Source organism: Nuphar pumila, chromosome 2 (genome assembly GCF_984573655.1).
Source record: "Nuphar pumila chromosome 2, dmNupPumi1.hap1.1, whole genome shotgun sequence".
Taxonomy (NCBI): Eukaryota; Viridiplantae; Streptophyta; class Magnoliopsida; order Nymphaeales; family Nymphaeaceae; genus Nuphar; species Nuphar pumila.
Window position 1 is genome coordinate 18,187,138 of NC_143250.1, and position 14,037 is coordinate 18,201,174.

Below are 14,037 nucleotides of genomic sequence, written 5' to 3' on the forward strand. Positions count from 1 at the left end.
CCTTGATTTTCTCTTCTTCCGATAGAGGGACGTATTTATCTCCCTCCTTTTTAGTAAGAGATAGCTTAGGTTCCGAATCGGAACCATCCACAATCCCCCATAAGCCTTTTCCCCATATATGGTGCTTCATGATTGAAGCCCATGTTACATAGTTCGTATCGCTTAGTTTCATAGGCATGATGGTGACTTTATCATTGTCATCCATCGATTACAAGGAGAGAAAGAATAGGGATAGAAGAGAAACAAGAAGGAAAATGAGAAAGAAAGAAAAAAAAACAATACAACAAGATGTGAAATCTTCTCCAATGAAGTGATAAAACACTTCTCTTCAAGTGGCGAACACTTTTGCAAACGGGCACGGAAACCGAGGCAGCTTTTCCTCAAGATTTAGTACTTCCGCGGCTCTGATACCATGAAATGAAATGGGATCTTCGAAACACGAGCTTTGATTAACAAGAGCAAGTGTCAAGAATGACACTAAAGCATAACCCTTAAAAAGGGTATAACTGGAAACAAAATAAAAATAAAAATGTATTCTTTATTGATATGAAAAACCAATTGCTTAAGAAGCATTGGAGTAAAATACAAGAGGGGCTGCACCCCTTTATATACACAGGGGCTGAAAGAGGACTCAATAGAGCTGTTGGGCACAGTCCAACAGCTCTATTGCTAGTCAAGTCTGGACAGGACTTGACTAGCAACAGTCATTCTAGTTCAAACTGAACTAGATGACATAAAGACAAAAAATAAAAATAAAGGAAAAAAATACAGAAAAGAAAGAAATTAAAAATGTATTTATATATATATATAATAATATAATATTATTATATATACATATATGTACAGTTTTACATTTTAACAGAGGGTGCCGTTGCTGGCGGCCTCGCTGCCCAGCCGTTGCACTGGAGAGAGAGAGAGAGAGAGAGAGAGAGAGAGAGAGAGAGAGAGAGAGAGAGAGAGAGAGAGAGAGTCGGGGGTAGACTCCCCTCCCCCCAATGTTTTTTTTAATCCGCATTCACCCCGTCCTCATTCTCACTGTAATGAGCGGGGGGAGGGGGTGTGAAACGGTGAATCACCATTCCATGGATGCGGCGGATGCACGTTCCACTGTGATCAATGTTTGATCACCGCAGCGTCTCTCGCGATGTGCGATCAAACACACCCTTAAAGAACAAGTTGTCTATGGTAAAGCTCATGTACAACTTGAGGAAGGCTATTTATGATATGATGATTGGATCCATATTTGGATTTGCATCTAGTTCTGGATCCAATTCTTATGTGGATTGGGTTGTTGTGTCTAGAGCCCTTGCATCAATCATTGTTATTGTTTGTATTTTTCCTTTTTATTCTTTTACACTTTTATCTCTCTTTAGTTGTATTCTCATGTATTAGTGGTGTGGGGCATTTTTGTACTCTAGCATATATCAAGAGTATCAACAGAGGTTACCACATGATCCCACATTGGGATCATGCAACAAGAACACACCTCTTGTCATCTCTTCGCCTTTCTTCTTTTCATGTGATTGCTTTGGATTAATATTGTAGTACCAAAAATCTTTAATATTTAACCTTCTTAGACCATAAAGTTTGGCTTGGATACCATCTCTTTAATGTGGATGCAGTAATCTAATTTTAGTGATCAATAAACCATATAATTCAAGAACAGCAAAGAAAAAATGCTCAAAACATCATGAGCAAAGTTTCTTGAATAAGATTATCACTGTCTCCATCTTCAAAAACATGCATCAAACTGCCACAAAGAATTATAGTGAACATTTACTATGGGTTGTTTGTTCCCTATATTTCTTAAATAACAGTTTCTGAAAAGCTGACAACTCATCATGTGATATAGGTAAATTTGGTTGGGTGTGTTAAAGGATCTTGTAAGATGGCCGATTTGAAGAGACTTGTAATTTAAAGACGTGTATACTGTATACCATTGACTCAAGCATTCACACACTCTTCAAATCGGCCATCTTGTAAGATGGCCGATTTGAAAAGACTTGTAATTTAAAGACGTGTATACTGTATACCATTGACTCAAGCATTCACACACAGCTGGTAACTGCTTAATTTTAGAAGGATACAATTTATATGTTATATGACAAATAAAGCAGCTTATTGAAATAGTTATGGTAAAAACTTGTAAACTAACATGTACATTGTTTTATCCATGTGGCACTAGTTTATCTCTTTTTCCAACCACGGGATTGAAAAAAATTTCTTCATTATGATTAGTTTTCAATGCCCTTATGTGTTTGCTCTGATTCTTTTTATCCATCATGTTATGCTAGTATTAAATGGCTGAAATGTTCATCTGTAGCGTATGACCTATCTAACTGGCATGCCACTCTTTATGACTATAAACGGTGGTAAATTTTAAATAGTTTCGTTTGTATATAGGCATTGTGAAGTCCCATACTTGAGCTGATACAGATTATTTTGACCAATTTTTGTGAAGTATAGATGGTCTTTTGGATTGGTCCTGCAAAATTTGGTTTATTGCAGAAAGAGACGGGTGGAGAATTGAGCGTGGCTTCTCTCTTGAATAAAGTTGTTTATAGTGGTTGTGATGCAATTATGGTTGGACCGGCAGCATGCAGAGCAGTTGGTGATGCAACAAATTCACAGTCTGTTCATCATATACTTGATGGTGCCTCGGTTATGTGGGAGCTTCTTAAAGGTAGAAGTCTTCCTGGTGTTGCTGCATTAGATAAGGTATGGTAATCTTTTCAGATTGTCTGACTTTTGTGTAGCTATTTTGCTTTTTGTATATGAGAATTCCGGATTGTTATGCTTTTGTAAATTCATAAGCATAACGTATGCCACATAGGTATGGATACAGGTATGAAGGGTATGCCACGGGTTTTAAAGTGTGGGTCTGGGGCATGTGTGTGTAGGAGAAGTGGTTCCTCCTACTCCATACAATGTGGACAGTTATGATTTTCGATGTTTCAAGTTTTTTTTTGTTGGCAAAATCTGACCCCATAGATGTGTTCAACATGATTTATTTGCTAGGAATTGGATGCTGGATCATAATTTTTGATGAAAAATTATGATTTTATGAGCCTTGAAGTTTATGAAAATTTTAAGCTGTTGATTTTTAAAGCCTTATAAAAACATGTTAAATAACGTAATCATATGATCCAAGAGCCAATTCCTGCTAAATGAACAATGTAGATCACATTTGTAAGATCATAATAGAAAAAGGAACAAAAAAGGAAAAAAATAGGAAATCAAAACCATCCATTCCCTCAACCAATCACTATATATATAATTTATATATAAAGTTTCAGGTATGCACGTCCATATGGTACCAATGAGTTGAAACCATAGTTGCTAGAACAGGAATAAAAAATGGTAAGCGGTACGGGAATCGGAATCGGGAAGCGGTTAATCCAAATTTTTTGGAGGATTTGGGAAGCGGGAAGTGAATAGGAAGCGGTAAATCCAATCGTTCAGGAAGCACAATATAAGAAATTATGAGAAATAATGATAAAATGATTGCTGTAAAAAAACTTTTAAAGAATGAAGTTCTTTGAAGAAAAAGAAGTATGTCAAAATCAATAATTAAGAAATGACGTCCACAATTGACAATTATATCATCTTATTAGAAAAACTACCTAAGATCATTTAATAGGATAATTAAATAACACATACAATCAATACAAATGCAAAACCTTTGAAAACTACAAGTTCATAAGTTTATTTCGGTGTTTGGATACAAAACATTGCTATATTAAAAAAATTGTGCAGCAATTGACGTGCAGTTCATCATACATATTATAATTTTAAGAAACTTCAACTTAGCCTAACAATATAATCAGCTGTTATATGATACTTTTAAACAACAAGAAATGTACAAGAGTGAACAATGTTATATATATATATATATATTTGTGTGTGTGTGTGTCTTAACAAAACAAATATCTAACAACATATTGCTAATAATTTCATATTAATATAGGTATGAATATAGTAATTGTAATATTCTAAAGCTGCATATAAGATACATAAAAGCTACCGAGTTGTGCAAAAAGTAATACAAATTAGGCTGATAAGTTATTTATAATCTATTCAAAATTTCACAAATTGAAGTTTTGAACAGATATAGCTATATTATGAAACAAAGAACAAACTGCTGCAATTAAGAGAGGGAACGATAGTCCAACATGCATATAGAAAAACATACCAAACTAGATATGGTAATTCAAAAAAATAAAAGGAGTCAAAAGCCATGTGCATTTATATTCTATATACTATGTAAATCCGTGCATTTATTTGAGTTGAACAAGAGAAAGAGGGGCCTGTTGCTGCACTAAACAAAATCAAAATACAATTAATGTGGAATTAGAATTCCTATATATGAGGAATTGAATTTCTCAACTTGGGAGTTATAATTCCAATAAAAATAAAAACACAGCCATGGGAATCGGGATTCCCTTGTTGGGGAATTGCGATTCCCATGCATAGGAAGCATCACGATTCCCACAGTAACTATGGTTGAAAGTTGAAACTCATAGGTGCAGGTTGTTTTGACTTTATTTGACACCTAGATGTGATTTACATGTTTGATTTAGTACAGATGGGTCCATGGATCATTTTTTTTTTGACAAAAAAATATAAGTTGAGCCGAAAAAATTCTAACCATCAAATTTTTTATTTGCCAGAAAAACCTGTTCATACATCATAATCCGGTGATCCAAGGGCCGATCTTTACTAAATCAAACATGTAGATCACATCTACAATGTCAGATTGAGTTAAAAAAATCTGCACCTATGAGTTTCAACTCATTGATACCATATGGACATGCGTACCAAAGACATATATATAGGGCCACTAGAATATGAGAACTAGATTGTGAACCGAGATTTTCATCGGTGTTTTTGTTTCTTTTTTAAATATGATCATACAGATGTAATCTACATGCTTGGTTTAATATCGCTGGATCTTGGATCATTCGGTTCTTTAAGGCTTGAAAATCAGCATCTAAATTTCGTGTTTCTTTGTCGAGAAAGCATGATCCAACAGTCGATTCCTAGCAAATGGACCATATCAAACATATATCTGCAGGGTCAGATTTGCAGAAAAGTGTCAGAAATGCATAGTTCACACGCTAGTTCTCATATTTAGTGGCCCTCTCCCTCTCTCTCTCCACACACACACACACACACATATATATATATATATATTCAAGCATTCAAAATTCATGTTTCTTTGTCAAGAAAGCACGATCCAACAGTCGATTCCTAGAAAATGGACCATATCGAACACATCTTCAAGGTCTGACTTGGGGAAAAGGTGTTGCCTAGTTCACACTACATGTTCTAGTGGCCCTATATGTGTGTGTGTGTGCATGCGTTGAAATAAGATACTTTATTGTACTAGGATCTTTAGTTACCTTGTAAGCTCTAACCAGCCGGTTGATAAAATGCAACCTTGGTTGTAATGATCCCAACTTATCCTCGTGAAAAGTGATTTTTTTTAAAAACAATTGCGGAAACCAAACCCAAGTATCTAGGGCTTCAGAGACTTAACAACTACCAAACCATAAGTGATCTTACATAGAATCAACCAATGAATAACCAACTTTATTAATTAATAAATAAATGTCATAGAACAAGAATAAATAATGTATCACAGAGCCACACAATCAAGAATATCAAAAACAAGTCACACGAAATCGTAGTTTCCATGTGTCTGTCACCCCATCACTGATCTTCAGGTCCTAAGAAAAATATTTTGAAACACCGGGTAAGAACCAAAGATTCTTTGTATGAATTCCTCTAATAATCCAAGCATAAAACAAAGAGTATAAACCAAATTTATGCAAAGATTATGAGGAATGTAACAACAACAACAATTTCATAATTAATTTATCATTCAAACATTTAAAAGCAAGTACCATATAATTGTTAAAGAAGAGGTGATATGGGTCCAGACTTACGTCTGGTCCAGATCCATACTTTATGTTTAGTATTTCTATTTTGCACATGTGCACATATTTGTATTTTGTTTTTATAATCAGGACATTATCATTCACAGTGTTTTGTAAATCACCTGTATATAAATACAACCTTTCTAGGTTATGTAATGACATTTTCAGTGTGTAGCAATCCCTTCTTCTTCTCTATTTTTTTCTTTGTTGAAAGTTGACGTGGGCTGGAAGTACAAATTCCAACATGGTATCAGAGCAAGTTGAACCGATCCACACTCACTAAGGTTGGTTTCATCTTTCTTCCCTCTCTTCTTCTGTTCAGATCTGATTTTTTTTTCCTTTTCTCTTCGGTTTTACCTCATATCTCAATTTCAGATCTGGGTTTTCTCGGTTTTCTCTATATTCTATCGTTTTCTTTATTCAGTCTAAGACAGATCTGTGATAGAACCTTGGGGATATAAGATTTGGTATACAGGAATAAATAGGAATAGGAATAGGAATGGAGTGGGGATTGTTATGAGTCGTGAGTTTATAGATAATGTAGTTGAGGTCCGTAGGAAGGGTGATAGGATTTTACTTATTAAATTAGTATTAGGTATGGATATTATTAATATTATTAGTATTTATGCACCTCAAGTAGGTTTAGATGATTCCATTAAGCGTCAATTTTGGAAAGATTTAGATGGAGTAGTACAAGGGATATCTTATGGATAAAAGCTTTTCATCGGCGGTGACCTTAATGGACATGTAGGCTAATGTAGGGATGTATTTGAGAGTATTCATGGAGGCTATGGTATAGGAGAAAGAAACGAAAGTGGAGAAAGGATTTTAGATTTTGGTTTGTCCTATGATATGATCTTAGCAAACACTTGGTTTAGGAAGAGGGAGTCTCACCTAGTTGCTTTTAAAAGTGGGGTTAATACGAGTCAGATGGATTTTTTCTTACTTAGAAAGAGAGATTGGGGTTGTTGCATCGATTGTAAGGTTATACCGGGAGAAAGTGTGACTACACAACATAGAGTCTTAATTTTAGATCTTAGAATTAGACAATGCTGCAAAAGGGATAGACATAGGATAAATCCTAGAATTAAGTGGTGGGCACTGAAAGAAGCTAAACAAGGAATGTTTGTAGAGCAGGTAGTTAAGGAAGCTGATTGGTGTCTCGAGGATGAGACCGAATCAATGTGGAGCAAGATAGCGGGTGGCATGAGAAAGGTGGCTAAGGAGGTATTGGGTGAGTCTAAAGGCGGTGCACCGCTAGGTAAGGATACATCATGGTGGAACGAGGATGTCAAATTAGCTATTAAGGTTAAAAGAGAGTGTTATAGAAATCTAAGTAAGAGTCGTGATAATAAGAATTTGGAGAAGTATATGATAGCAAGGAAGGAAGCTAAAAAAGTAGTTCGAAACGCGAGGGAGAAGGTATATAAGGAGGTTTATGACAAGTTGGATACCAAAGAGGGCGAGAAGGATATTTATATGCTTGCAACGATGAGAGATAGGAAATCGAGGGATCTGGGTATGGTTAGATGTATCAAAGATGAAACACAAAGGGTTTTAGTCAAAGATGCGGAGATTAAGTAGAGATGAAAAGATTATTTTGATAAGCTATTTAATGGAAGTCATGCTCAGGATCTTGGAGACTTCTCCATTCCTTTTCATGAGATGAATCGTGACTTCATGCGCAAGATTCAAAAGAAAGAAATTGCAGAGGCTTTGAAGAAAATGAAATCAAGAAGGGCAGTTGGCCCAGATGGTATACCTATCGAGGTTTGGAAATGCTTGGGAGAGAAAGGTTTAGAATGGTTGACAAATCTTTTTAACAAGATTTGGCGGACAAATAAGATGCCTAATGAGTGGAGGAAGAGTACTTTGGTGCCTCTATATAAGAATAAGGGTGATATACAAGATTGCAGAAACTATCGTGGTATAAAACTCATGAGTCATACTATGAAACTTTGGGAGAGGCTGATTGAGTCTAGGTTGAGGAAAGTTGTCATGATATCGGAGAATCAATTTAGTTTTATGCCTGGAAGATCAACTATGGAAGCTATACATCTTCTTAGACAACTTATTGAGAGATATAGAGAGAGGAACAAAGATTTGCATATGGTTTTTATTGATTTGGAGAAGGCATATGATAGAGTACCTAGGGACGTTCTCTGGTGGACAATGATGAAGAAATGTGTTTCTCTCAAGTACATGAGTATAATTAAAGATATGTATGAAGGAGTAGTAACCAATGTCCGTACTTGTGGAGGGGGTGACAACCAATTTTCCTATAACGGTTGGGTTACATTAAGGATCTGCTTTAAGCCCTTTCCTATTTGCTATAGTGATGGATGAGCTTACGAGATCAATTCAAGAAAATGTGTCGTGGTGTATGTTGTTTGTTGATGATATTGTTTTGATTGATGAGTCTAGAGCTGGGGTTTATGCTACGTTAGAATTATGGAGACGAACATTGGAAGCAAGAGGTTTTAAGTTGAGTAAGAGTAAGACAGAATATATGGAATGTCGGTTTAGTAAGCAACGAAGTAGTGATGTGAGTGTAGTGAAGCTTGGTGAGCAAGAAATACCGGTGGATGATTGTTTCAAATATTTGGGATCTATCATTCAAAAGTATGGAGAAATTGATGGAGATGTAAATCATAGGATAAAGGTTGGGTGGATGAAATGGAAAAGTGCAACTGGAGTGTTGCGCGATCGTAGAATGCCATTGCGGTTGAAGGGAAAGTTTTATAGAACGACTATTAGACCCGCTTTACTATATGGTACGGATTGTTGGGCTGCCAAGAGACATCATATTCAAAAAATGAGTGTAATTGAGATGCGTATGCTTAGATGGATGTGTGAAAATACAATAAAAGATAAGATTTGAAACGAGAAGATACGTAAGAAGGTAGGCGTTGCACCCAATGAAAATAAGATGATAGAAAATTGTTTATGGTGGTTTGGAAATATTCGGCGAAGGCCTAATGATGCTCTAGTTAGAAGGATGGAGAAATGAGAAAATATATTAGTTAAAAGAGGTCGCGGTAGGCCTAGGAAGACTTGGATGGAGATGATAGGAAAGGATATGAATGCTTTGAACCTCACCGAGGACATGACATTGGATAGAAATGATTGGAGGAGAAGGATTCATGTGGAAGACCCAGAATGATTTTCTTTTTTGGTTCGTATCGCCGACCCCAATTGTTTTGGGATGAAGGCGTAGTTGTTGTTGTTGTAGTCTAAGACAGATCTGATCATATCAGATCTGGTATTGTTTTCTTTTTGGATCTATATCTTAAGATCTGTGACTTCTTATTTCTTAAAAAAAAAACAAAAACAGATCACGTTGAAATGGTTTGTTCTCTTTTATGATCGTATTTTTTTATTCTAATTTTTTTGGATCACGTTAAGACTGATCTGTTCTCACAAACCCAGATCACGTCAAAACTGATATGTTTTTTCTTCTATTGCCTCAATCATCCTTTTCTCTACAATCGTTTTAGTTTAAATATTCTTTTCTTCTAAAATCTTTTCATTTTTCTTCTACAATCTCTCTCTTCTTTAATAGTGGTGTCAGACTGTTGTACTACATCTCTGTTTTCTACAACAAAAGTTTTGTGTTTTCTACAACAGAAGTTCTGTTTTCTCCATTTCGTTGCTGTTGGGTCGATTGTTTTATTTTTCTCATAAAAGATAGCCTTTTTCTTTGGAATCATGTAATCCATTGTTCTGACATACTGGGCGTCATAGGCTGTGCTGTGGTTTTGGTACATAACTAGAACTGATATTTCAAAAAAAAAAAAACGCATCGAAAAGTTTTCAATCCATATTTGAAAAATATGGATTCGTCATCTACTCGTTCTGGTCTTTCCTCTAGCTTTCTGAGTCAACTTGTTTCTGAAAAACTCAATCATTCAAATTTCTTGACCTGGAAAAGACGAATAATTCCCTTCATACGAAGCCAAGATCTTTCTGGGCATCTAGATGGATCTACTATAGCCTCGCTTTAATTTATCACCCTGGAAATACAAGATGATAAAGGGGTTGTCTCATCTCAGATTATTCAAAATCCTGACTTCACAGCTTGGATGAAAAGAGACCAAGCACTAGTCGCGTACATTACTTCTACTTTATCACAGGAAATACTGATTGCAATTCCAGATGATTGTTCAGCGGCTGAACTATGGAATATGTTGGCTCAAACCTATTCTCAAATGTCGGAGGCAAAAGTTTTGTATCTCAAGCGAGAATTTCAGTCATTAAAGAAGAGAACTATGTCTGTTATGGAATATCTGAACAAGGTAAAAAGCATCACAGATCAGTTGGCTCTTGTTGGCTATGCGATCTCAGAGAGAGATAAGGTGCAACAAGTTTTAAGGGGACTGGGGGCAGACTATCATGTTCTTGTCACGTCTATCACATGTTTGCCTGTTTTACCCAGTTTTGAAGACTTACGGGCTAAGCTTTTACATTATGAGATCAGTTTGAAGAACCTTTCTGATGGTGATGGTGGGAAACTTGACTCACAAAATGTTTTGGCTACTGGGATGGTTTGTGGACAAGGTCGTGGTAGAGAAAATAATCATCGCGGAGGTAGAGCTCGAGGACGATATGGTGGACAAGGGGGACGTGGGTTGCTTCCTACCCCAAACATGTCTCCTAATGCTCATGCAGGAAATCCAAGAAATATTCCCACATGCTTCCTCTGTAATAAAAGGGGACACATTAAAGCTGACTGATGGTTCAACCCTTAGAACAAAGGCAAGAATTCTATTATTTAGTCAAAAAGGCAGACTGATGGGAGTAAATCTAGTGGAGATGTGCAACAACTTTTATTGGCAGCTCTTTCAAAGATGACAATAGCACAAGATGACCAGGGAGTATGATATATAGACTCTGGGGCAGCCACCCATGTCACGGGAGATGCAGGTAAACTCTCGAACTTATCTCCTTATTTCGATAACGGCAGTATTGTCACTGGAGATGGAACTCATCATTCCATTTCTCACACTGGGAATGCCATAATACCCTCCTTAAATTCATCCATAAAATTGTCCAATGTTCTACTTGCTCCTAATAAAAAAAATAACATTATCTCTATCTCCAAATTTGTTGATGATACACATTCTTCTGTCGAATTTACTCCATCTTCTGTGTATGTCAAGAACCTTACGTTCATTAAAGGAGAGCGACGAGAAAATATGTATATCTTCAAGGAGGATCCTTTTGTTCGTGTTTCTGCTCCTGTCGTCTTGAAGCCTTCGTTGGAGTCCGATGAATCCTCTTCTAAATGTCTTCTTAGTCTGTTTGAATGTAATAAGTCAAATATTTGGCATAGTCGACTTGGTCACTGTAGTTCCTCTTTTGTTGAAAAGATTGTAAGAGATAATCTTATCTCCTCATCTAGTTTGAGTCCTACTTTTGGTAATGAGCAATGTACAAATTGTCAATTGTGCAAGAGTCATGTTCTTCTCTTCAAGTCAATTAATAAAAGAGCTTCAAGACCTTTTGAGATTATCTACTCTGATGTATGGGGTCTTGCACCTACTTGTTTTCCTTCGGGTAGTCGATACTACGTTGTTTTCATTGATAGTTATTCTTGTTATACGTGGGTATACTTCATGAAACATAAATTTGAAGTTCCTCAATTGTTCAGAATGTTTCATGCCTTTGTCAAAACTCAATTTTCGTTAAATATTATGAATTTTCAGTGTGATGGGGGAGGTGAGTACACTTCAAATGACGTTATTGCTTTTCTTCGAAACAATGGTATAAGTCGCAAAGTTTTCTGCTCACACACACCGCAACAGAATGGTGTGGCTGAACGGAAACACCGCCACATTGTTGAGAGTGCGATGAGCATGTTGCATGAGAGTCATATTCCTATTGAGTTATGGACAGAAGCTTTCCACTCTGCGGTTTATATTATAAATCATTTGCCGATGGTCATTTTAGCAAATAAATCACCTTATTATACTTCAATTTGTGATTTGTGGGATATGCGGATGATTATAAGGGATATCGTTGTTATGAGCCTCTGTCCAAGCGTGTTAAGATCTCCAAAAATGTGGTTTTTAATGAGCAGGACTCTGAAGATGGGCATTCCTTACAAAATATGCGTCATAGTGTTGAAGTTTATTCTCCATAGTTGAATGTCGAGTTGTTTGCTAACATCAATGGAGAGTGTTCACCTGATTGCAGTGTTGCTCCCATGCCTATTCTTGTACCAGATGAAACCTCTTGCACAACTCAAATTGAGATTGACAATTTGCCGCCCAAGGAGATTGAGAAGTTTTCAGGACCAGTCTATACGAGAAGAGCAGCAAAAAATATTCCCACCATTACTGATGTGATTGTTAATGAACCTGAAAACCATTCCTTTGGCAGGAGATCTGAAGGAATTCGACACCCAATTCAGAGATGGGTTAGTTATGATAATTTCACTCTGGATTTTCAGTTATTTCTGTCACAGGTTGAAAAGCAAGATGAACCTACTTTCTATCAGGCAGTCAAGTCACATAAGTGGATAGAGGTAATGAATGAAGAAATAGAAGCGTTACATGAATGTCAAACATGAGAAATTGTTCCCTGACCAAATGATAGAAATATTATAGGATCTAAGTGGGTTTATAAGATCAAGTATAAACCTGATGGGAGCATTAAACGACACAAAGCAAGACTTGTTGCACGTGGTTTTACTCAAGAATATGGACATGATTATGATGAGACTTTTAGTCCTGTGGTCAAGATGGGGACAATTTGTATCATATTATCTCTAGCCGTCCACCACAAATGGACATTGAGCCAGATGGATGTGAAGAATGCTTTCCTTCATGGGGCCCTTAAAGAAGAAGTTTATATGGAACAACCACCTGGATATGCGGAAGGAGATCCTAAGGCGTATGTCTCCAAATTTAAGAGAGCTCTTTATGGTTTAAAACAAGCATCACGATCCTGGTTTGATAGTTTTTCTCTTAAAATTCAAAATCTTGGTTTCCGCAGATGCACTCTTGATCACTCACTCTTTATCTTCGGGGCCGAGCATACAATCACATTCTTATTGATTTATGTAGATGACATGATTATCACAGGCAACTCTTGTAGTCATATCCAGGAGGTCAAGGAATTCTTAAGTCAGAATTTTAAAACGAAGGACCTTGGAGAACTGAGGTACTTTCTTGGAATAGAAGTTGACAGGAAAGACACTGTGTTAACCCTAACACAACATAAATATACTCTTGACTTGTTAAGTAGAGCGAGAATTAAAGATTGCAAGCCTTTAGCTACTCTGAGTGTTTTACAACAGAAATTGAGTTCCCACGATGGAAACTTATATGATGATCCCACCAGATACCAAAGTATAGTCGGAATGCTTCAGTATCTTTCCTTCACTAGACCTGACATTGTCTATTCTGTAAATCAAGTGTCCCAATTTATGCATGAGCCTCGAATTGGGCACATGGATGCAGTTAAACGGATATTGAGATACTTAAAGGCTACGATAGGAGATGGACTTGTTTACAAGAGGAATCTTATAGATAATGAGGCTCATAAAATTTTTATTTATACAGATGCGGACTGGGCGGGAGATCTAGATGAGAGAAGGTCAGTTTCAGGCTATTGTATATTTCTTGGCAGCAATATCGTGTCCTGGAGTAGTAGAAAATAGAAGGTTGTTGCCAGATCTAGTACTGAGGCTGAATATCGTTCCATGGCAGCGGCCACAGTAGAAGCTACGTGGGTTAGACACTTGCTAACGAATTGGGAGAATCTATCTCACGAGCATTATTATTGTGTGACAATCAAAGTGTGATAAATATTTCTTTTAATCTCATTCATCATAGTCACACTAAACATATCGAGATAGATCAACATTTTGTCAGGCAAAAGGTTGAAGAGAAAGAAATTGAGCCATACTATGTTCGCACGGAAGACCAAGTGGCTGATATGTTTACAAAGGGGTTGACCAAATATAATTTTTGGTTCTTAAAAAGCAAATTGTCCATGATTCGAGATCATGTACAACTTGAGGGAGGCTGTTAAAGAAGAGGTGATATGGGTCTGGACTTACATCTGGTCCAATTCCATACTTTATGTTTAGTAT

At 36.5% G+C, this 14,037-nt stretch overlaps 1 protein-coding gene across 5 annotated transcripts in view; it reads left to right on the forward strand.

Moving 5' to 3' along the window:
- Nucleotides 1–14,037, forward strand: part of LOC149844924 (phosphoglycerate kinase, cytosolic-like) — a 138,653-nt gene that overhangs the window by 32,085 nt on the left and 92,531 nt on the right. For 4 of the 5 annotated variants that reach the window (XM_089995374.1, XM_089995377.1, XM_089995376.1 and 1 more), the window contains exon 7: nt 2,467–2,718. In XM_089995374.1, the coding sequence (XP_089851500.1) occupies nt 2,467–2,718 (252 nt within the window). The remainder of the gene's footprint in view (nt 1–2,466; nt 2,719–14,037) is intronic. The other variant, XM_089995375.1, reaches the window with a different exon arrangement.